The sequence below is a fragment of the Anoplophora glabripennis genome, unplaced genomic scaffold (assembly GCF_000390285.2).
Source record: "Anoplophora glabripennis isolate ALB-LARVAE unplaced genomic scaffold, Agla_2.0 scaffold785, whole genome shotgun sequence".
NCBI lineage: Eukaryota > Metazoa > Arthropoda > Insecta > Coleoptera > Cerambycidae > Anoplophora > Anoplophora glabripennis.
Window position 1 is genome coordinate 173,879 of NW_019416862.1, and position 26,528 is coordinate 200,406.

At 31.2% G+C, this 26,528-nt stretch overlaps 1 protein-coding gene across 1 annotated transcript in view; it reads left to right on the forward strand.

The window, feature by feature from the left end:
* Positions 1-26,528, forward strand: part of LOC108912465 — a 41,794-nt gene that overhangs the window by 9,523 nt on the left and 5,743 nt on the right. The window contains exons 2-3 of the mRNA XM_018717696.2: positions 18,330-18,604; positions 26,268-26,384. Of these exons, the coding sequence (XP_018573212.1) occupies positions 18,330-18,604; positions 26,268-26,384 (392 nt within the window). The remainder of the gene's footprint in view (positions 1-18,329; positions 18,605-26,267; positions 26,385-26,528) is intronic.

A 26,528-nucleotide genomic window follows, 5' to 3' on the forward strand; every position in this document is an offset into this window, starting at 1 on the left:
GTATGTTCTACACTTAAAGTTCTTAGTTTTTAAGATATAGCAATATTTCTGGAGAAACCTAATTTTTATTATTTTGGGTCGCACGAAATGGCTTTGGAAAAAACTGTCACATTGTGTCAACTTGTCAGTTCATAATTTATCATTCCATTTTGAGTTAATTTGAGTAATTTTATTAGTTAATCTTTATTTGTGGTACTGTATAAAATAATAAAAATTAAGTTTTTTCAGAAATGTTGCTATATAAAACTAACAATTTTAGATATATGCTTAATAAAGGTTGAAGTGGACCGATATGTGAATAAAATAGAACAATAAATTACAGTGTTCCATTTAAAAAATTTTAGAAAATGAGGTTTAAACTTTCTAAAAAACGTTGTATTATAAAATATGCCCTGTATAAAATATCCATATTAGCTAATATAGGAACCTTTATCTGACATTTGCCTATAACTCTGTCCAATTATTTTGTTCCAAGTGTTAGTAGCTGAAAGTTAATACAACTTCTTCGAGGTCATGTTTTTTCCAAAATTTGAAGAATTTTCTACATAACTTGGCAACCCCGCACTAAAATAATAAACTGTTTATATTGCCATAATATACAGGGTGAGTCAAAATTCACTCCCCAGCGGCCGGATATATATTCTAAAATAAAAAATTAAACAAAAATGTAGAATACTAAAATCTCGAAAGCGAAGCCGTTTTCGAATAAATTTTAGTCCAATAAATGCGCAATTTTCGGCTGACTAATCAAGTTGGCCGGACAAAAACTGAATGGTGAAAATTACAGTAATTTTTGCGAGAACATTTTGCCAGGTTTGTTAGAAAATATTCCTCTACAACAACGTGCAACTATGTGGTTTCAGCATGATGGTACGCCCGCACATGCCACATTACAAGTACGACATATTTTGAACCGCCGTTTTCCTAATAAATGGATTGGACGAGGTGGACCAACACCATGGCCACCCCGGTCTCCTGACTCGACTCCGATAGACTTTTGGTTATGGGAATACAGAAAAGAAAAGGTTTATGGTACTGTGCCTGTTGGCGGGGATGATTTTATTGACAGGATTCATGAAGCAGTAACGGAAATAAATTAAGCTAATTTCTGTTCTGTTGCCAGGAGTTTCTACTACAAATTGCAGAAGTATATTAACGAAAATGGTAATGTTTTTGAAGGTTAGCCAAAGCCAGAAGGATCTTCGTTTTTGCTATTTCTTATTTTGTATGGATTTTAATTTTAATTTAATTTTAATATTAAACAAAAAAAATATAAATTTGAATTTTTCTTTACAAAATTTTCCGAAAACGGCTTCGTTTTCGAGATTTTAGTATTCTACATTTTTGTTTTATTTTTTATTTTAGAATATATATCCGGCCGCTGGGGAGTGAATTTTGACTCACCCTGTATAGTATTTTTTCGGAAATCTATGTTTAAAAATATACAGGATGTTTCATTTAAAACATGTAATATTGGGCATGTCCAGTTTTTACTCATTACCCTGTATGTTTGAAATTAATTTTATAGTTTAGGTTTCTTGATTCTGTATAACTTTTATATAAACTTTTTTTCTTTATTGTGAATAACAAGGGAGTTATTTTACTTTCTCACACTAATGGCCCACCCTGTATATGATATTATTGTCTGAAATTATTTATTTATGGAATAGTTTTAATTTTTAATTAATTATTAAAGATATGTTAGAAAAATATTGGAAAATAATTTTAGCGTTTGCTCCAGATCAGATTTATCTCTTTCATAGTTTTGGTAGTAGGCGTTTTTGGGGGGACTAAGATATTAAAAAGGGATGAGCCTATAAAAATAAAAATTACTGTTGATACGTATCAAAGTCGTGGACAAGTAAACTAGCAACGTGTTTTAAATATAGAGGAGGACATTTTACACCAATATTCGCGATTTTGCATGTAAATTGGTTGGTTCAAATAATACTATGTACCGAATGTCTAATTTTGCTGTTGGTTTCGGCAGCAAGTGGCACAACAATCAATAATTATACAAACACAGCAGCTTCACAGATGAATTCTGCTTTACAGGAAACGGAATACTGAATTTTCATAACACTCACTGTTGGTGTGATCCCAACTCTCAGTTTGTATAATAGTCACGTTTCAGGAGAGATTTTCAGTGATTGTGTGGTATGAGGTTTTCGATGACAACTTATTTGGACCAATTGTTAATTTTCTAACGAATAGGTATCCTTCCTGATTCTGATTTTAGAGAAATAATTATTATAAATGAATATTTTTATTTGAAATTTGTTTAGTACTCACATAAAATAGCAAACGTATCTATTCATATGTTTCATTTAATAAAAAGCAGGTTAAACATTGCTTAACAGATCTGATATAATTGTGGTTTACTCGGAATAATGAAATTTACGTAAAATAAATTTTAGTAGACTAACTTGAAAAGAATAACTTAGGAAAAATATGATGCGCTATCATGTTAACAGTTCCTTTAACTAAGTAATTGTTACTGACAATGGTGACATAGATTTAACTTGTGCAAATTATAGGTATGCCTTCATTTAGGTTGCAACTTGCTTTACTGGCATTTCCTACTTCCTTTTCCGTTATAATTTATAAACATATTGAGGACATGTCCGAGCTGCGGGTAAAACATTTCAGCGTAAAATACTTGCTGTACTCGGGTCACAGACCGCATAAACGAGTAAAATGAATCGATTTGCTCATGAGTTTTTCTGAAAATGATACAGAGATAATGATATTAATAAATTTATTGAAACTTAAAAATATACCGTTATTCCAAATTTATCTGTGGATTATTATTTATCGATTCTTTGTTAAAATAAGCAAATTTTGTGAACTAATAGGACACTGTATAAAAAATAGTGTTTTGGTGGGTTTCAGCCTTTCTTAGAGTCCATAGTTCGTGCACATTTCAATAACATTGATTTTGCAGAGCAGTCAACATCTGTTTGTTAAATTGAGTCTATGTTCCCATAAATCTAGAGAGCATACGAACTCCTTTTATCGGTACAATATCATCAATCACCCTCATAAATAAAAATTAAACGTTTACTAAATAGAAATCAAAAGATAAATAATATCCGGTCAAATAACCTTATTTTTAAAACTTTATTATTAATTTTATTCATTATTGATCCTTGTCTCCTTCAAAGTACTCCCCTCCCTTTTTCACACACTTATCCCATTTGGCGAAGCAGTCCTGTATAGTTTTTTTTTAAATGGCCTTTTAAAGTCTTTGGCGAATTTGCTTTGATGTCATCAATAGTCTGAAAACGGTGTCCTTTCAGCACCTTTCGAAAATAAGAAAAAATCGCAATGAGCCAGGTCTGTCGAGTAAGGAAGATGAGGGAGGACAGTAAATTGATTTTTAGCATAAAACTGACGAATTGACAAAGCTGAATGTGCGGACGCAATGTCATGATGCAAAAACCATGAGTTGTCTCGACACAACTCTTTTTGCTGACTTTTTTCATGTAACAGTTGTAAAACGCCTTGTTAGTATACTCAGTTCACTGTTTCATCTTAAGTCATTAATTCAAAATGCACAATTCCATTGAACTCGAAAAATAGAGAGCATCAATCTGACATTGGATCGAGTCTGACGTGCATTCTGGGAGAGTGGAAATCTTTTGCCAATCCATTATGATGATTGAATTTTTGTCTCAATGTCGTAACCGTCGTCTCCCGTTGTGATTATTTGAATTAATGTTTTATCGTCATTGGATTGTTCAATTTCTCTGACAGTCAATCGGCGAATCGCACGCACCAGAACTTTCTGAATGTGGAAGTCATCAATTGAAGTCGAAGGCCTTCCGGGTCGAGGATCATCTTCAATTGACTGACGACCACTTTTAAATCGTGAAAACCATTCGTAACATTGCATACGACCTAGAGGATACTCTCCTTAAACTTGCCTCAAAAGCTGATACGTTTCCGAGAAAGTTTTCCCCAATTTCACGCAAAATTTTACTTTGCATCGTTGTTCCAGAAAATCGCATATATCAAAAGTCGTCACTAACTTAAATACGTTGCACTCAAATAACAATATTACGAAAACTAAATGAGATATCAACAATCCAAGAACATGGTTACAGAGGAAACCTCCTCTGCGCAACGCAATGTTGCCAACCGTATATCATTAAATATCTCAATTAAAACATAATTCAAAGAGTTCGGTTATTTTCTGAACAGACCTCGTACAACTTTAAGAAGCGAAACATAATATGACAAGCGCTTATGACCGAAAGTTAATTTTGAAGTTTTCATAACTTGTTTGCTAGTAGAATACTTTAAGTTGAAATATCTCGGAAACCAATGATTTTTGGATTTTTTTTTGTGTAGGTTATGTTTTGTCTTTACAGCTGTTAGATACAAAAATTGTTGTAATGTGGAAATTTTCCAAAATTGTCTCATCGGAAATCGAAAAGTGATGAAACATATCTTAAATATTTTAGGCATTTTTTTAAATAATAACATAGAGAAAATTTTAATTAAACGTATCAATTTCTACTATGCTCTTTCAATGTAAAAATTGTTTTTCATCTAAAACAGTATACTGATAGTTCAATGTTTATATTTCACTAACAGTCGTTGTTGTGTTTGCTATTGCAAGAATTTTGAAAATCAATAATCTCTAAGCTACGCTGGAACTCACACAAGAACAAGATGTGGTTATGGCCAAATAAACCAGTTACTAGAACCTAACTTTATTTTCTCCAGTCCACAGTCAACTATAATTGAAACAGCATCATCATATCTATTACATTAATCTCTTTATACGGTTAAAAATACATTTTTCCAAAGAAAAATATCGAAACAGGTCTTTCATATAAATAAATTGATTCATTCTTCATGCTTTCGTGTTCTCTATTTACACAGTCAATTTGTTTTTCAGGCGACTACAAAAACGCTTACGTAAAAATTGCACCACGCAAACTAGGCTAATTGTGTGAAATTCGATTTTAGTTTTCATAATTTTTTTGAGGTAAATAAATACTTTAAAGGTTTTGTTATTTAAAAACGTACAAGCTAGTAGAATTAGATAATAGTTTAGTCAGTGGTCTGCTTCTCAAAGATTTTAATTTGTTACAGAGTTGATTTTCTAACCGCAGTCAGTCACAGAGCAAGAACCGTTGGAAATTTCTTTTATATTAATTAGGAAGTACATATTTAAATACTGGCGATGGAAATTCCATTGCGTCAAGAAAATGTAAAGAGTTCATCATCAATCGAAATTAAAGTTTTTCTTTTTCTTCCTGATTTTCTTGATATCTAAAAACTGGTCGGAGAAACCATACTACAAAATAATCTAAATGCACAAATATAGAAATAGAAATTACCAAGTTCTACTATACTGTAATTACTGACACGTTCTACGAATAAGATTTCTTTCTTAGTATGCACGTGTAAATACGGGCAAAGTGGTAATTATAACATTTCTCCTCTTATCCGTAAAACGATAAGCAGGTATAATTGTATATTGTATTTATGTTTATAAGTTTAATAGATATTTACTAAATTCATATTTTGTTGAAAATTAAACTATCAACTCACGAACCATATTTTTATTGGTCAACTTATATCCTCTAAAGGTGAAGTCTGTATTAACACTCAATCACAAACCGCACTGTAATAAAGAGCATGGTAAAATTCCTAGAACATTCCATGCTAACCTGTTGTCATGGATTGTTCAAGTAAAATTCATGTATAATCAATGTAATATACAGGGTGTTTGAGAAAGACCTCCCGTAAATACAGGGGGTGACAGTACGACAAAAAAATAACATTTTTTTGTCTTATGATCTATATTATGTCTATTTCCTTTTGTTTTTGAGATACAAAGCGACGAAATAAATTTTTTAAATAGAATTTTTACGAAAATTTCCAAATATTTTTTTGAAAATTTTGATATTCCGGGGTTTTTAAGGACGAAATACGCTGGTCTAATTATCTTTTGGATATTTCATATTTCTGTTACATTTTAAGTTCTAATTTTTTTAAGGTTAGGTTTTTTACCACTCTAGCTCCAATTTGTAATGTATAATTTTATTTTCTAAAAATAATGTACTCTTGTTAGAACTTTTTAATGTGGGCGGTTTTCGAGTAAAAAGCTTTTAATTGAACTCTTACAATATTAATTAGGCATTACTGACAACAGTCACTAAAAATGACTAAAATTTTGATATAAAATTAATTAGAGTGTAAAATATTACTAAGAATATATGCATTGTTTATGAGACATCCATCAATAAGTTTTGACATAAGCCTACAGGGAGAAAAGTCACTTATTTTATACACCGTAATATTGTAAGAGTTCAATTAAAAGTCTTTTTTCTCGAAAACCGTCCCCATTAGGAAGTTCTAACAAGAGTACATTATTTTTAGAAAATAAAATTGTACATTAGAAATTGGAGCCCGAATGGTAAAAAACCTAACCTTAAAAAAAATTGAATATAAAATGTAATAGGAATGTAGCATAACTAGCGCCCTCTATGAAATATCCAAAATATAATTAGTCCAGGGCATTTGCCGTCCTTAAAAACCCCGGAATACCAAATTTCATAAAAATATTTCGCACCGTTTGGAAATGTTTGTAAAAATTCTATTTAAAAAATTTAATTTTGTCGCTCTGTATCTCGAAAACAAGAGGAGATAGACATATAGTTCATAAGACAGAAAAATCTTATTTTTTGTCGTATTATCACCCCCTGTAATTACGGGAGGTCTTTCTGAATCACCCTGTATATACAGTGTCCCGGTACTTGATACAAAAAAATCGGGTACAAATAGATGAGGTCAAAATAGTATCAGTTCTTCATATAATTTTTTTTCATACCAGCCTTCGTTAACAAGTTACGGGTCCTCAAAAGTGAAAATTAAAAAGTTATTTTTATTTTCAGTGTCTAAACCATTAACTTCAGCATGATGCAAATTTGGTGATCGATAACACATGCGTACAGCTTGTTTTTGATTTGATAAGTGAAACTTCATTATGCCCAGAACGCCAGGGACGGACTGTGCCCAATGGTTAACAACCCAGAATTTTTGCATAGATGATGATCACAATCTGTCTGTATCAAAAATAAGTTGCCTGAAGAATTTGCCAACGATACCGATACAACGATGCCAACGATACGAATCTCTTGGCGCCTCCAGCATATCTTGTTTTTAATTTTTAATTAGACATAATTACTATGTTAGAACCGTACATATTTTTTAAATTTGAGCCTAGAAAATCTTACTGTCTGCTAATGTAATTTTTACTAACAAAATTTGACAAATACGCTTTACACATAACACAAAATAGAAAAACAAGAATAAGTTGAAGTAAGTTAAAAAAATAATTTAACAGAAAGAAAACTATTAAAACGCATTTTCAATATGGGCACTTTCCACCTCCACACAGTTCCGAAGTTTACGAATGTTATTTGTTTGTACACGAAAAAGCATTGCTGGGGTATGTCTAATATTATCACAATGGAAATTAGTTTTTTGTCGCAATTCATCTCTTGTCTGTACTGGTGTTGCGTACACTAAACTTCCCGACGGAAGAAGTCCATCAGATTAAAGTCTAAATAACGTGGTGGCCATGAAATTGGGCCTCCTCTCCCAATCTGTTTAACACAATAAATAAATAATTTCGTACATCAGTATTGAAGTGGGGAAGAGCCCCATCGTGCATGAAGCAAACGTTTCTTCGGGTGTTTAATTGAACATCGTCTAATAGTGACAGCAAATTATTTTGCAAAAACTTCGAATATCGATGTCATTTCAGATGCTTCTCAAAAACGTATGGACCTATTAAATTATTTATTACCGTTTTTCGTGTACAAACAAATAACATTCGTAGCCTTAGGATGTCTGTGGAGGTGGAAGGTGTAAGGAATAAAAATAGCTTTTTAATTTTACCTTTGACGGCCCGTAACTTATTAACGAAGTCCCGTATAAAAAAATTATGAGAACTGATATTATTTTGACCTCATCTATCTGTACTCGACTTTTGTGTATCAAGTATCAAGACACCCTGTATATACAGCCTTAATATTAAAGGTTATATTTAATTTTACATAAAATATTACTTTACTTGAACATTCCATGCAACAGGTTACCAAAGAAAGTTCAAGGAATTTTACTATACTTTTTATTACGGTGCATCATTTATTGTGCTAAAATGGCAGTTGTTTTTAACTGATTTGCAATGTTCCTAGGTACTGCAGAAAATTTATTACAGTTTTTCATTTCGAAACATTTTCTTATTTAACAGCAGGTCCAAAGCTATCATTAATTCATCAAAAGATCTGTTATACGAAATTTTGCTTTGGTCTAGACAATAAAATAAAAATAAATTTATACAAGTAGAAGCTATATGAAGATAATATTAAGCTAACTAAATTACTGATAGTTATAATATTTCCCCTCTGCAATAATTTTCCAAATATTTATGTTTAATTCTAAATGGATAAATAATGATACATCATAGAGATTAAATTAATTAAATCGTAACTACATTGTTGAAATGGTAAAACTGTTAATCAATAGCTGTGTGGTAATAAAACTAACTGATATAAATTGCTTGTAAAATTTAGAGAATGAGTAATAAATAAATGTTGCTTTCTAACNAACTTCGAATATCGATGTCATTTCAGATGTTTCTCAAAAACGTATGGACCTATTAAATTATTTATTACCGTTTTTCGTGTACAAACAAATAACATTCGTAGCCTTAGGATGTCTGTGGAGGTGGAAGGTGTAAGGAATAAAAATAGCTTTTTAATTTTACCTTTGACGGCCCGTAACTTATTAACGAAGGCCCGTATAAAAAAATTATGAGAACTGATATTATTTTGACCTCATCTATCTGTACTCGACTTTTGTGTATCAAGTATCAAGACACCCTGTATATACAGCCTTAATATTAAAGGTTATATTTAATTTTACATAAAATATTACTTTACTTGAACATTCCATGCAACAGGTTACCAAAGAAAGTTCAAGGAATTTTACTATACTTTTTATTACGGTGCATCATTTATTGTGCTAAAATGGCAGTTGTTTTTAACTGATTTGCAATGTTCCTAGGTACTGCAGAAAATTTATTACAGTTTTTCATTTCGAAACATTTTCTTATTTAACAGCAGGTCCAAAGCTATCATTAATTCATCAAAAGATCTGTTATACGAAATTTTGCTTTGGTCTAGACAATAAAATAAAAATAAATTTATACAAGTAGAAGCTATATGAAGATAATATTAAGCTAACTAAATTACTGATAGTTATAATATTTCCCCTCTGCAATAATTTTCCGAATATTTATGTTTAATTCTAAATGGATAAATAATGATACATCATAGAGATTAAATTAATTAAATCGTAACTACATTGTTGAAATGGTAAAACTGTTAATCAATAGCTGTGTGGTAATAAAACTAACTGATATAAATTGCTTGTAAAATTTAGAGAATGAGTAATAAATAAATGTTGCCTTCTAACCAGAAATAAACTGCAAAAGAATGTATTCAATTTCCTCTAGAAACGCTGGCGTTACAAATACACTAATTTTACAAAATTTCTTTAAGATCCCATGAACAGGAATGCATATAAACTTCGCAGAAAGAAATGTCTATTATTTTATAAGATGATCGAATCTTTGCGCTACAAATTGTTTGACAGTTATAACCAAAATTCTTTAAACTTAAAATAGAAACAAACGGTAGTTCGTCATACATAGTTTTCACTCAACTTCAAACATACCACAACAGAATTCCTGCATTAATGTAACCTGCAAAAAATATTCTAATTTAAGATTACGACTACATTACAGTTAAGGTTGGCGAAGTTAACGGTATGGTTCAATTGAATTAGTCCATTAACATATTCACGTTTTATGCTGACTGTTCTTCCCCTTTAGAACTGCCTATTGAATTGAATTAAAAAAAATCCCAACAGAACGCTCGCTGTCGTGACATCGGATCGCTTTGATTATTAATCTTGTCTTTGAATATGTAAACAGTGATTTTCATTATTCTTATTCATATAACGGGCAATGACCCTTCAAGGATGAATTCGTCAAGGTCAGTGGAAAGTAGGCCATGGGTCGAATATGAATTGAAACATCCATATGCATGGGTTATGATTTTAAATATATTAACAGTATTCATACATTTGAACAACTGTTAGCGTCTGGGGATGATGAGAACGGAAATAATTAAGATAACAATAAAAATAATCCGCATTTATATAATAATGTATTATGATTGAGTGAGAAATAGTACTATTTCATATTACGGTATTATACAGGGCGGTATGTATTTTAATCCTTTGACCAATGTCAAAACAAATATTTTATAGGAAAAATTTTCGATTTCGTTATATATGTATGGTGATAAAATTAAAGAAATGCATCAAATTTTCTCAATATTTGTTTGATGTAGACTAATGAAGCTATAAGTAGATTCCATTCGCTCTATATTGAGTTAAAATTCAGAATGGCAGACATTAGGGCACATTGTTGGAATTTCGACACCACTGAGTATTTTGGAAAATGGATGAATGCATGGTAATTCTAAGAAAAAAAAAAGAGTTACATATATCTTTTATTATTTAACAGAAATTTTCCACAGAGTTGATTAACCGAAAATAACTATAATTAATAATCGTTTTACAAAAAAAATTATGGGAATTGGCTGCTATACAGGATGTCTCAATATTACGTATACTTACATGGAAGTACCAAAGATTGGTGAGGTCAAAATAAGATTAAACTTACCTTTACCTTGATTTAGCCACTAGGTCATCAAAGTTGGTGAAACATTTTAGTGTTTTTCCGAATAAGTCTAAATTATTTTGAGGTTTTAGGGATTTGTAAATCTATTTTAAAACAGTAATAAACAATTAATAAATTCAGACAATTCTACATACATACATACACCAACTGACTTTGAATTACACACTGTAATAAAAAGTATGATAAAATTACTTGAACTTTCCATGGCAACAGGTGCCATTAAATGTTCAAGTAAAATTCATGTATAACCAATATACATGGTGAGTCATTAATAATGGTACACAGCTTAATGGCAGATTATTAACGTCAAAATATAGTGATTGAACCAAACATGCCTTAATCAATTGCTGCTCCGTTTCGTTCTACAGGGTGTTAAAGTTGAAAAAATATTTTGCTATATTTTTTGTATGTATGGACCGATTGTTTTGAAAATTTGTAGCTTTACGTTTTCTAAGGTGGCAAATACGAATATGCAAACAGTGTTGGGGTCACGTCTAGGGGACGCCAGTTATACTGTCCTATCAATGTAAAAATATGTTGAGTTTATCGATTTGTAACAAGTATTCCTTTTTTATTTAGACATAAGTTAGACATATTTTCACATTGAAAGGACAGTATAACTAGCGCCCCCTAGACGTGACCCCAAAACTGTTTCCATATTCGTATTTGCCACCTCAACAAAAGTAAAACTACAAATTTTCAAAACAAACGGTCGATTTAATACGTACATACTTAAATACAACAAAAAATCGAAAATATTTTTTCAACTTTAACTCAATATCTATATGTTGACGTGACAATCTGCCATTAACCTGTGTACCATTATTAATGACTCGCCCTGTATATTTTACAGGTTTGATTTAATATTACATAAATGTACGTGAATTTTACCTGAACATGGCAACAGGTTACCATGGAGAGTTCAAGGAATTTTTCCATACTTTTTATTACAGTGCACCAGCAATACCAAGTAAACAGCTAGTAATCAATAATTATCCAAAATAAAATTTAAAAATAATATGTCTAAATATAATTAATACAAAAACACGATTAATATATAAAAATTCTTAAATAGTGTAGTATTTTGTATTTTTGTCATTCTTTCTCACTTTTGTGTCATTCCATTGTTTTGTTTTTGTCTCCCATTTAAAAAAAATATCATAAAAGAAAATTCAAATACAAATTAACTCCAAAACGTGTCTTATTTAATTTTTATTATCAAATAAATCAAATTTTTGATAGTAATTAAATCAAGTTTATATCAAAATATGTTGGTAATGGCTGATTAACAAAATTATTAACTATGCGAAAACCGTTAGGAATAAAATGGCTCATTCTTCTAAAAAAATAAAATTGATCTTTTTTCTTATAAGTACCTATGATCATGAAAATGCTCAGTGACATCGAGGTCCCTAGTTGTTTGTAATGACTTACCGTACCTCCGTCACTGGCTGACATATTTTTTGTAAACCAACTCAGCTAATTTTCAGCTCTAATTATATAAATCATCAATCCAAGTTTTATAAGTTTGCGAAATATTTGAGAAAATGAGTTTTTTATTTTCGACAACCTCTTTTAACCAAATCGAAAATGTTTTGCGTCAACTTTAATATGAGACTTTTTGCTTAAAATTATTCGTCCTACCACCTGGTGGAATATTCCGATTAAAATTAGCTTTAATGATATTCTCAGTTTTTCCGATAGGTTCTGAAAAAATATCCTTAAAATAAATTGTGAAGGAAATGGGTACATCCCCGATAAAGTCAATTGATTACACAGGCACACAATTTTGTTTTTTTTTCGCATACTTTTTAACAGAATATGACACCTCTCTGTAGTTTGACTCGCTGAAGACGATGGTGCTATCATGTCGGGATTTTTCCCTGACCTCAAAAAAAATAGCTCAAAATCAGTGGAAATTCCAATTTTTTGTTAAAATATTTCGAAATTAAACAGACATAATAGTCAAAATAAAATCTTTTATTCCTGCACTTTTTTCTCTAAAATACCTCCTTGTGAAGTCACAGCCATTGTGAACCAATTTTAAACATTATTAAAATGCCTATAACTCCTCAACAATGCATTTTAGAGAAAAGTATAAGAATAAAAAGTTTCTGTTTATACCCATACGTACTGTAAATATGTTTTGGAAATTAATTCATGCTGCAATGAAATGCATTTACAAAAAATGTAGTCAGAATTGATTTATATACAAAATATCGTTATTATCATTGTTAACTGATCAAAGCTTCTGTTAGAAACGAAGAACTTTTTAAAAAATCCAGCATTATTAAAATCAGCTGGCTGTAACTGGTATGACCAGCGCATTCACCATTTAGTTAACTATTTTTATTATTACATACATAGGTATTTTATTTTTGTTAATATTTTTTCTGACATAAGAGCTGAAATATAAACAAATGAGAGGTTAAATAATCAATAATGATTTTGTAAAAATATGTGAAAGTTTAATTATTCGACAATAGTTAAAAAACTGTGGACACATGCAGCCGTAGAACATATTTAACATTTTTAAACAAGTGAAAGAGTTGATTCAGGAAATTAAACAAAAAATAAAATTGTTTTCCTCAGTTCATAATAATACACATTCTTCGAATAAAAATAATTAAAAAAATTATATAGACCATGTTCTGGAAATGCAGAGTTTTCAAGATATAAGTTTTCAAATTAAAACAAATTTTTCAGTAACAAACTTTGATACGGTTATGCCTTCATTTGGTACTTACAAAAATGTACTAGTAAGTCTGCATTTCAGTTATCATTACCGTAGATACATGGAGGTCAGCCATTACTGTGAAGTATAACTTTTGCATCTGACTTTTTAAAAATATCTACGTACTTAGAGTTGATATTATCAAATTCTTTGTATTTTCATAGATTTTGAAGTAAATAGCCTCATAATAATTTTTATTTCTTTTGCAACAGAAACAACAATTTTTTAAAAGAATTTTAATGAAGAGGTTAATAATATTAAATCTGAATATGGTTGATAAGTTGATATACACACATAATAACAAATAGTTCTAAACTAAACATAAAAAGATGTAAGCACAGTTTAACGTTCCTATTGTAAAGCAAATGGAAAGTTCAATCATTATTATAAATTTACTCCGAGAGTTCCTTCCACCCATCTATGGCACTGGTTTTATAAATATCTACTGAATTTAAGCATTACCTTAAGGACGGGATTTTGTACAAAAAATATCGCCCAGCGTGAGTCACGAAACGAGACCCCGGCAAGTGCTGCTCTAGCGGCCAACGCTTCAAGGTGTGTTTTTTAACCGAACGACGACGAATAGAAGTCTAATAATATACGCGTAATCCGAATCCGCAAAAATTTTTGACCTAGGTGGTCAGGCAAGGGGTCAAAAGGTCAAAAAAACGTAAAAAATAAGGTTTTTCGCAAATATCTCATAAACTACGGCAAGTAGCAAAAAAATAATTGCACCATCGTGTTCCCAGGGAAATTTTACATCGATTTTATGCTATTGCTTATTAAAATTAAATAAATTTATGTCATGTTTTGGACATTCTAACTAAGCAAGAGAGGGGAAGGCATTTGGGGAGTACGCGCACGCTACATGTATCGGTTGACTCGAAGCTCTAGCAGGTGCGCTTGTTTCGAATATAATGCGATTTCAAATATAATTAGCCTGCAGTTATAGTGGATCTGAATTCAATTGCCAGATACACTATTTTTTTTGCTACTTACTTTAATTTTTAAATGGAAAACCAAAAATAATACTAATGAAGAACAGAAAAAAAACTTTTTTAGAACGAAATACTTATTGCAAAAATGAAATATAGTGCTCTGAAAAAGCGACTTGTAAAGCTTATTCTACAAATACTTGTTCATAAAAAAAGTCAAAATTTGTATAAACAATTGTTCCCAGAATGACAACTTTTTATTTCTAAATTTTGAAATGAATAAAATAAGCCTAGTAGTCCGGGCGAATTAGGTTTTTTTTTCAATAATCGGGCCTACCTCGAATTTTATGGGTTTAAAATTAAGTAAAAAATACACAGAATAAAAGCCTAAATTTGTGTATTTGTAGATGTCGAGCGTCATATTGTTTATAACAAAAGAAAATAAAATAATTGCTTTTTTTCAGTTTTTCGCTTAGATCTCCGAAAATAAGCCTCTAATCGACATGAGGTATACTTATTGATTTTGTTCCTAAGGAAATTTGCTACAAGGGTAGGCTTTTGCGAAAGTTCGCAAAATTTTTTTATTTTGCAACTTAAAAATCTGAAATTTACACAGACGCGAGATAATGTAATTACCTTTAGATCCTTTCTTGTCGAATTTCGATATCTTGACTTGGGCAGAAGATACACGCGCTAGCGTTTTCGACAATATAATTTTGCAATACGCCGCCATTTTTTTTTTGGGGTCCGGATTGCAGGTATTTGTTGAGCACCCCAACAGTTATCTTTTCCTGTAGTTTCATCCAATTTCAGTCAAATTTGTTATTTTTATTTAATTCTGAAAATTTAGTACATTTTTCTATTCACCGCTAATTTTGCAATATAAAAAAAATTTTGCGAACTTTCGCAAAAGCCTACCCTTGTAGCAAATTTCCTCAGGAACAAAATCAATAAGTATACCTCATGTCGATTAGAGGCTTATTTTTGGAAATATAAGCAAAAAACTGAAAAAAAGCAATTATTTTATTTTCTTTTTTGTACCTAGCCTTATTTGAAACAATATTGAAAATCTGCAAACACATCTTCATTGACACTTTTTGCCCTCTATCCGATTTCTTATACAACGTTTCGCCTTTCTGGGGCTATCATCAGGTTAATTTTTTTAAGTATAGTTGCAATTTTGGTAGCAATTCATGATGTTTTTCACATACAACAAACAGCAAGTTTAAATTTTAACATTTCGTTCTGTATTTGACCTTCCATCTTCAGGTGTCCAAACTTCCAAAACTCTTTATTTTGGATCAGTTAAATGTTTAGAAGGCTTTTTTATAAGGGTTTAAGCCAAACTACATTAAAATACTAAGTTTCAAAAGTATGAGATAGTTATTTTTTCTTTGACACCATTTCTTAGTTGATATATCAAGATATATTAACTTGGTTATCCTACAATTTTTTAAATTTAGCATTTAAACGTAAGTTTAACCCTTACAAAAAGGTCTTCTAAATATTCTACTGAGCCAAAACTCAAAACAAAGAGATACAAATCTATGTTAGGACCTGAAGATGGAAGGCCAAATAAAGAACGAAACGTTAAAATTTAAACTTGTTGTTTGGTGTGTGTTTGACAAGAAAAAATAAATTAATTATATTTTTAAAAATGTCAGTTTTTCCCAAATATGTATTTCAAAAATAAATTGAGATATTCTTGACCTCTTGGTACCATATTTTTAGCCTCCTAATTGCGTAACTTTGTTCTAATTTAACCAAATTTGTAAGTATCTCTTATAGAGATGGGAAAAGGTTGGGTCTTTTGATTTTGAGGGTTTGAACTCGGTTTAAACCCATTTGAAAAGACCCGGTTTAAACCCAAACCCTCTTTTTAACTGTTTTGTATAAAAAGGGTTAGGTATCAGTTATGCAATCAAAGAATTTCCAAACTATGTCTTTGCCTCGACGCATTTATTAATATTAGGTACAGAATTAAAAATTAAAATTCTTAAAAACTTGAGAGCTTTGCAGTACCTAAGTAGGGTGGGGTCAATATTTGACATTTTAATCTGCTTTGAGACCATAAAATGGCGCGACATTTAAATTATTGAAAAAACCGGGTCTAAATGAAAAGACCGGACCCGGTTTAAATCCTCTCGACACAACTCTAATCTCTTATAATAAAAGAGAAGCGAGACACCCATGGTGATCCTCTTGAATGATTCACCATGTATACATCGAGGAGTAACGCAGGGCAGCAAAGTTTTAGTGCCGCTATGTCGGTTATGCTTTAACAGAAAATACAAAAATATATATTTTTTGCAACGCGATAGGACATAAGGAGCATATTTGAAAAATATTTTGTTCTGGAATTCCCAGTTACATCAGACTTTTGCTTTATATTATTACTATTTGCATTTAGTTCATTTTAAGAAGGCAAAAAAGGAAATGTAAAGACCCGACTTGTAGGTATACCTAATGGAAACCCAAGAAAAGAAATTAAAAAAATAAACATTTTAAATTCAATGTTTTTTTTTTTGTATTACACTAAGTGACTGAAGTGGTATGTGATAAGCAAAAGTTTAAGACAATATGAAATTAAAATTGTGTTAGTTATATTCATATTCAAGAATGAATTACTTTTGAGGTGGTCACTTTTTCATTAAATATCCAGTGGTTTCCTTCTTATCGGTAAGTAGGTAGCTACTGATTTGTAGATTGAAAAAGAAATCTACCTGAGCCAGACTAATTTTTAAGCTGTAAATTTATTTTGAAGCTACCAAGGCTAGAACATAAATAACGATTTTATGTGGGACACCCTGTAGGTAAAATTTAATCTTTATTATTAATAAAGAAAAATTAATACATATTATTGGTTTTTTATGCGTTATATTTTCGTACTACTTAAGCTTTACAAAATCTTATTACTTAGGTACTTTTAAAAAATTACCCATACTTACTTTTATTACGGTTTCTAATACGTGGAAGCACAAATTGTTGTTGTTCTTTATTAATTTCTGCTATTGAAAAATTATTTGTGATTTTAGATTAACTGATAAGTCCGTTAAACAAAAAATAATGATTTGAAAGAGAATGGCATATCAAAGATAATATTAGACCATTATGCTTTATTTTTATAATAAACCCACCCTGTGTTTAATTTCATTTTCAAGGGTAGCGACACCTGTGAGATAGTATACAAACTAAACTATGCCTAGAAGATTTCATGTTCAGTAGGGTTCACGAAAATTTTGGTTTACAGATAGACTAAATATCGACGATCTTGTAAAATGTTGTCATTTTACTCGAGGACACAAATTATAGAATTATTAATAAATATTAATCTGAAAATTAAATACAAATGATCCTAGGTGTCTGTTCTAGTGAGTGAAGTAGTTTGGTTATTGTGCCTGACCTAGTTCCGTCGTAAATGCAATATATTTACAGACTAACAGTATGGTTAAAATTTGGCATTTATTTAAATTATTCTTCTGTTCTCATGAGCATTGAAAATTATCTTACTCACTAGCGGGAACCATTGCGAATACATTGATATATAATAATATCCAATTATGTTAATTTCTTCGATGATTTGTGTCCTCATCTGAAGCTCTGTTACACGGTAAAAATATACATACTAAATCCCCCCCTTAAGAAAAGAATTTTTGTGCGGCTTTGAAACTCTCACTATATGTTTTTGAAATGTTTATAAAAAATTTACATTAGATTTTTTCTTATTTTTACCCAACGAATGTCTCCTTAAAGATTGTGCACTCTTTATAATGAAAAAATAAACAATTGTCTATTTTCTCATTACGAGATATTTTTGACTGGGCTAAAATATTTCAATAATTAGTTTCATTATCCTTCTTCGCAGAGCCTTCTATTATGTGCGGCGTGCTTAGAAGCTGCAGAAAATTCATCAAATGAAATTGAGGAGCCCCCTGAAGGATACTACGCTTTCGTAGAGTCCCCCAATGCGGAGCCCCCTAGAGTGAGACCGCCTCCTTATACGCAAACCCCAGTAGACTGCAGGGAGGACGAGGATAGGACTCCACACGTATCACCATTCAACTTATGCGGTGACTTAAACAAGGGAACAATTCCCAGAAACCCCATGGGACAAAACGTGCTGGGATCTCCATACCCATTGTAAGTAAGGGTATTTATACAAATCCGTTCTTCAGTTCCAGAAAATATATGTTCAAATAAAAGATGCAGCGTTAAAGACAGTGGATGGTTCTAGACAGATTCAAATAGTTATTTTTAACATTCTTTTTGATAATAGAAACAGTCGACTATTTAAAATTGTTCTGGAATTCATTTACTGTCGCAATGGCAACTGCTAAACTTTCTAATATCTTTGTATATCTACCTTTGTATCACATCTAATAATCAAGACACAATTGTCATGTAGGTATCGAATTTGGCACACGCTGGCCATACAGGGTGTTTCAAAGACACTCCTCTAAAAAGTATTCCAGATTTCAAACTGACTTGAGTAGTCAGTGATTGGAAAAACATTCAAATTCATTGCACCTGAACCCCATAACTCCATAGTTTGGTAACCTACATAACTATGGGTTAGCAGACTTTTCTAACCCCATAACTCTGTGTGAGCGAGAATGTATAACCACGAAACTCTGAAGAATCGAGTCTATAATCCTATTGTAATCTGTAATCTAATGATCTGGGGCATACAGATTTATGTTATAAATTTACTTGAGATTTTTTCTCTTTGTATCTACACTGAAAATAACTGGTTAAGGGGTTTTGGGGCTACGGGCTTATGAGGTTATATAATCATGGGGTTATGGTCCAATGATATAATGAATTACAATATTTTTCCGATCACTAACTACTCAAGTCAGTTTGAAATCCTGAAAAACGCTTTCTAGAGCAGTTTCATGATGTTAAGATCAAAACACGAACTGATTCTGACTTTAGATTCGGTCTGATCCACGATCCAAACAATTTTTTGTGGCTCTATAAGTTTATATATTTAAGTTAAAACAGATAAAGTGAACAATTTGTATTATTTCAAATGTATCATATTATTTTTTCACATTATTTTGATACTGTTTAGCATATTTCTTTATCAGATTTGAGGTTAAAGTGCTTTAGCAAACATAAAAAAGTAAAACATAGTAAAGATAGTTTCCCGCTGTTACCAGAGGGGTAAGGCAGGACAAAGGAGTATTTTCCACCTTCTAAATTCTGCGCCACAAGAGAAATTGCCATTTTATTGTGTTGTTTTAATTTTAATTTTCTTTTTTCTTAAATAATGTATTTACACTTCATAGCCATACAGTGATTATTTTTAGATAATTGACTTTAAACATTGAGTTACATAATATTCTGATTTTAATGTTTAATTTATTGTTCATATTTACAATGATCATTTCAACATATTTACTCAGAAAGTTGCATTGAATGCTTGAAACAATCTTGTTAACAATGTTTTCTTTACTGATGAAGCCACTGTTCTTCATAGAGGTATATTTAATTGGAGAAATAATCACAGTTGTGACACTGAGAATCCACATGTATCAGAGAGGCACATTTCCAATATGTATTTAAATTAAATCTGATACATTTTCGGATGTAGGTAGCTTAATGAGCTTAAAAACTGTACGAAGTTTTGGATGGTAACTCATATTTAAAGTTCCCTCAAACTACATTATTCAGGAGTTAGAGCGATTACCAGTTAATCAAAGAATGTACCTATGCATGTAATTCATACAGGATGGCGCCCGCTCCATTTTCCATTATGGAGACTACCTAAAATGTCATTTTCTTTATCGTTGGATTGGAAGCTAATTTATATGAACCCGAAATACGAATTATAATTCCTTAGACTTTTTCTTGAGACACATGAAATCTTTGGTAGATATGCTTAAGAAATTAATACTGTGCAAGATTTATGGCAACAAATGGTAAATTTTACCAATTTTATTTAAAATGAACCGAACAGCGAAATCATGAAATAAGCTTTTTGAGTTGAAATTAGCAAACCTATTTCTAATTTTACTTCGCTTAGTGAACATTCATTGTCAAAATGACATAGTTTCCTATAAGATACTCGGTATTGCTCTATAATCGTGTTTGTTTTAAATCGTTACATATTTGCCTTTAAGAAAAAGTTTAGTGTGAAATCTATATTCTACGCAACCAATATAATTTTATAATTTTGCCGAAATAAATAACAATTTATTAAACAATAAATTAAACATTTACCTTAGTTTAATGTTTCCTAAATTATCTGAAATTTCTGTCAAAAATAATAAAAAAATATTATTTAGAATGAAATGAGTGAATTTTATTTGTTTTTAGTGTTTTAGTTAGATTATACAGCTCCAAAAAAAGTCCAAACCCAAAAGAGCCACATATAATTTATTTTCGAAGGAATTCGATGCGCTAAACACGATCCTGTAGTCAAAAGTCAAGAAAAGTGAAATTTTTGGGTGAAACTGGTCCAAATATGGATGATTTTTTCCTAAATTTTGTCCAAATATATCATTTTCGTAGTATTTTTAGACACTGAACACGATGTCATTAATAAACCCATGACCTCGATATTTATCAGAAAATTCACTACTTATTTGTGTGAAAACTGGCCCAAATATGGGTCAAAAGTGTTTTTTCCTAAATTGAGTCCAAATATATCAATTTCGTCGTATTTTGAGACGCTGAACACGATACCGTTGCCAAAATTTACCCATGACCTCGATATTTCTCAGAAAATCCACTATTTGGGTGAAAACTAGCCCTAATATAAGTCAAAACTAATTTCTTCCTAAATTTGGTCCAAATATATCATTTTCATGGCATTTTGAAGCGATATTAATAAACTAATTAATTCAGTTTCATCATTTTCTTGCATGCAATAAATAAACCCATTTCAGGGACGAATCATGATCAATTTTTATTTCCAGATGTTGATAAATAATACCAATAATAATTGTATGTTGCTGAATTCAGAAACTTTTATTTTACAAAAGTCTGGCGAAATTATAGATTCTATTGAAAAATATATGATGACGTAATAACGTGCAAATGATTAACTGTGGAAGAGACGCGGATACATGAAAAACTGTCTTTTTAAAAAGCAAAATCGACGTGTCCGAGGAAATGTCAGAAAAGGCCACGGTTTCGAAAATAATGAATTTATTCCATACATTTTTTCCACACGTATGTTTGTTAATTTATAAATTATATAAAGAATCACATCTCTATTGTACCCGAACATTGTTGAGGATCACCCCTGTATGTGTGATGGATAACAAGCAAAATTAAGATTTTAACGTTTGTGTTTGTAACAGTATTTTTGTTATTAATTCCATACACAAATTATGAACTGAAATAAGAACGCTACATAAACGCATTGTTCCATAAATACACAGAGTTATAAACCGTTTTTTGTAACGGTTGTTCGCAATGCTATGACAGAATAACTGCTACATAGTTCTCGAAATAAAAAGAATTACTTATATAGGAGGGATAAAATTATAACAATATTAATAACTACTAAGTAGGTACAGAGAAATAGTCAAAAAAAATGTATTATTTTAGTTATTGTCTACAATTCAATTACATACATATATAAGTATAATCGATTACGGAAATAAAAAAAAATACTTGAACTAATAAACCTTACTTGTCCAAATAGAGAAAGAATTTTTGTACCTATCTTAAAATATGGGTACCTACCAGGTGTCAGGTTCACCTAACTGTTTTTTCTTTTTAAAGTGGATTACGACGGTAAGGGTTGGAAATTTATCGAGAAGAATTCAAAATTGACATCTAAAGATTTGTATCTGGGGTTTCTCGACATGTTTTCAACGAAGAATTATCTCGAAATATACAGATTGTCTAAATACGTTAATTTTTTTAGTTAAAATTCGAATTCTTACATTCAGAGTTTATATGATCAAATTTTCTCAAAAACTACGTGAAATGTGAATGCCTATTAGATAAAAGAGGATTTCATTGTGATTATATAACATGCAAAAAATATAAGGTGTTGAAATACAACAGTGTTTGGAGTTTGAAATTGACATTGTAAATGGAAAAATAATTAACATTAATTTTTCGAAAAGTTTATAAAAGTAAACAAATTTTTAAAATTAAATTTCTTGTAATACTGATAAAACCATTTAATAATTGGCATACTGATAAAAAAATCGATATCATTTTAAGGGCGCTCCACTCCTAGTCTGGCCCTTATTGCGCTTCGAACAAATTCATATTTTTATCAATTAAAGATGACAACACATTGTTTTTCAAAATTGAACACTCATCTTCAGAGGCCAATATCTCTTCAGCGGTATATCCCAGAAAAAAATGTTACATAACAAATTGGCATATTTTAAGATCCTCTCCATATGCCTCCTCTGTGTCGGTAGAGTTATGAATCACCTAATATGTATATTCTTTCAAAACAACAATATATCTAAATATATTGGTTGTTGCAGTTAAACCGTAAGTAACCGGAAAAAAAATGTTCATAGAGGAAAATATATCGAAAAACGTAAGTATGTATAGATAAATATTCACAGTTCAGTTTAGATTTTTTCCGGATTTGCGTTTTGCTAACCAAAGGTACAGGGGCGTGTAGAGTCCATTATTATGCCATTTTTGCAAGTAAACACAAACGGGCACACACACATGCACGTACGCAGTCATTTTCAACCATTCAGGGCCAAATTAGTATTCAGAAATGTGTATAAATGAGTGACTAACTTGAGTGTGCATTAAACCACAAATTACTAGATAAGGTAACAGTTGGCTACTCAAATATTACCAAAAATATGTCATCAGTGGATACCTAATGTCACAGTATTTCTTTATTTTGAATTTGAATAACTCATGTTGTAAATATACATGGTGTTAATGAATAGGTGTTACAAACGGATATGGTATGTAAAAAATCCAAAAATAAGCGCAGTTTACTTAATAAACATATGTCCTAAAGCGGCTCATTTTCGAGATACAGGGCGTTGAAATTTAAAAATAATAAACTATTTTTTCCTGTAGCTCCGGTATTAGTTAATATTTCTTTATCAAACTCAACAGACAGATTTACTAGCTTAAAGGATGCATAAATATGGCAGAAACCATTTATTGGCTTCTTCCAGTGGCGTGCGATAGGTGTCGTTTCACCTTTTATCCCCCCTAAATTGTGCGGCACTGTACAAATATTAGTTTTTCGTATGTTTTTGAATTTGCTAGTATTTTTTACGTAAATAATGTATACTTGTTAGACTTCCATAAAATGAGTATTATCAAGTTATTAACATTTACATTACTGAGGTCACCTTATGCTCCAAAAACTATGTTTTTCTATGCTATGCTAGTTTTCGAGATACAAAAAGTTAAAGTTGTTTAAAAGGTATTTTTATTTTGCACAAAAAAATTACAGTAAATGCTCAAAATTACGGCCACCAGTAGCGATACAAGCGTTAATTCTTCGAAGCATATTTGTGTACATTCGGTCAAAAGTGCCAGGCGTCGTTTCGATCTCCTGCGCTGCAGCTAGAATGCGTGCTACCAAATCTTCTTCTGACTCAACAGGAGTTTCATAAACTAGACTCTTCATATGGCCCCACAAATAAAAGTCAAGCGGGGTCATGTCTGGGGAACGTGGTGGCCACGCCATAGGTCCTCCACGGCCAATCCATCTTACACCGAATTGTTGATTAAGGTGATCTCGGACAACAAGCGAAAAGTGCGCTGGCGCACCATCATGCTGCAGCCACATTTCCTGTCGAATGTTCAATGGCACATTTTCTAATAATTCTGGAAGTACTTGTTGTAGGAACGTTAAATAAATAGGACCTGTAAGACGATTTGGAAGAAGGTGCGGACCAATTAAGCGCCCGTCAATTATACCAGCCCAGACATTGACGCCAAACTTCTGCTGAAATCTAGTGGAGCGAATGGTGTGAGGGTTTTCTTCAGCCCAGACATGGTTGTTGCGAGAATTAAAGATCCCTTCTCGTGTGAAGGATGCTTCGTCTGTAAAAAGCACAAACCGCGGAAAATTTGCTTGCAACTGACACTGTTGAAGAAACCAATGGCAAAAGTTTAGTCGTGGCTGAAAGTCGGCGGGAGTTAAAGCTTGAACCTTTTGTATATGATAAGCGTGAAGCTGTTGCTCGCGTAAAACTTGCCAAACGCTTACATGGTTTACATGCATATTCTGAGCAATACTTCGACTGCTGGTGGATTGGTTTTCTTCTATCCTATTAAGAACTTCTTCTTCGAACCTTATCGTTCTGCGGTTTCTCCTTACCCCGCAGTTAACCCTATTTGTTGTAAAAGTTCCTGTTTCCTGCAACCTGCGAAACACTCTTCCAAATATCTTATGTGAAGGGGTTGGACGATTTGGAAATCGGATTGAGTATAACCGACGGGCAGCCCTGCCATTACAACGCGCTTGACCGTACATTAATATCATGTTTGCATAATCAGCAGAAGTATATTCATTCATGATGTATGAATGTTTTAAACGAATGGATAAAGATATCTATCTAATAATTAAAACTTACAAACTAAACTTTACACTAAAATAACAATAATAATTAAAAACTGCCTCGTTTCACAATCGAAAATAATTTGACATTAAAATACAAGTAATGTCAACGGCAAATGTTTTTTTTCCAACATTTTAAACTTGCTTGAGGAATACGGAAACCTTGAATGTTTTGTATCTCAAAAAGAAAAAGCGACACATGTATGCATTTACTAAACAATTTCGTGAAAAATTTACTCAACATGTCACTTTTTAAAAATTTTTGGTTTTTGGAGCATAAGGTGACCTCAGTAATGTAAATGTTAATAACTTGATAATTACTCATTTTATGGAAGTCTAACAAGTATACATTATTTACGTAAAAAATACTAGCAAATTCAAAAACATACGAAAAACTAATATTTGTACAGTGCCGCACAATTTAGGGGGGATAAAAGGTGAAACGACACCTATCGCACGCCACTAGAAGAAGCCAATAAATGGTTTCTGCCATATTTATGCATCCTTTAAGCTAGTAAATCTGTCTGTTGAGTTTGATAAAGAAATATTAACTAATACCGGAGCTACAGGAAAAAATAGTTTATTATTTTTAAATTTCAACGCCCTGTATCTCGAAAATGTGCCGCTTTAGGACATATGTTTATTAAGTAAACTGCACTTATTTTTGGATTTTTTACATACCATATCCGTTTGTAACACCTATTCATTAACACCCTGTATACATAATAAATTACATTTAAATAATAAAATGAAAATCAAAATATCTAATTAATTATCCAGGTGAAAACGATCCTCATATGATATCCCAAGTAATAATAATTATATTTAGTTCATTTTCCCTACTACATAATATACTTCATACAGAGTAGAATGATTGACAAGCAATCATTTATGATGTAGGTATGTAACAGAACAAATTTCTAAAAAATAATTATAATTTATATAGCGTTCACGTACAGAATATCCTTTATTGAATACCTAGACTTAATTATTTGTAAAATATACTGCCAGAATATTATGAAACCACAAAATTAATAAATTAGGAACATATAAGGATAAGCACATGTCAGACACCACTAACCTAGCACTAATTTGTGAGGGCGATTTGAGTACGAATTAAGCGACTCATTGAAGTAGAATTGTTTATGAATACGATTAGGATGAGTTTAGTATGGGATAAATGTGAGTGGAACTTTAGTGAGATCTATGAATTTGGGCCTCAGTCGTCTATACTATACTGCATTTGTTTACAATTGGCAAACTAATGTTTTTTAATTGCAGCGAACTGATTCGAAACATGACGCTGAAATTTTTGAGCAGGACATTACCGATTCTAAAAGCAGACGAAACGTTACCAAAGGTTGCGCAGCTACAAGATGACCTAGTTTCACAAAATACGTAAGTATGCCTTTTGAATTAATAATAACGCTTTAAGTACAATATTCAATGTCATAAAATATATGTATAAGGTAGCTCACTGGTGCGACAGAGTTGAATCTAGAAACGAAAAAATCTTAAAGAAATTGTGTGGCTGAAGACAGA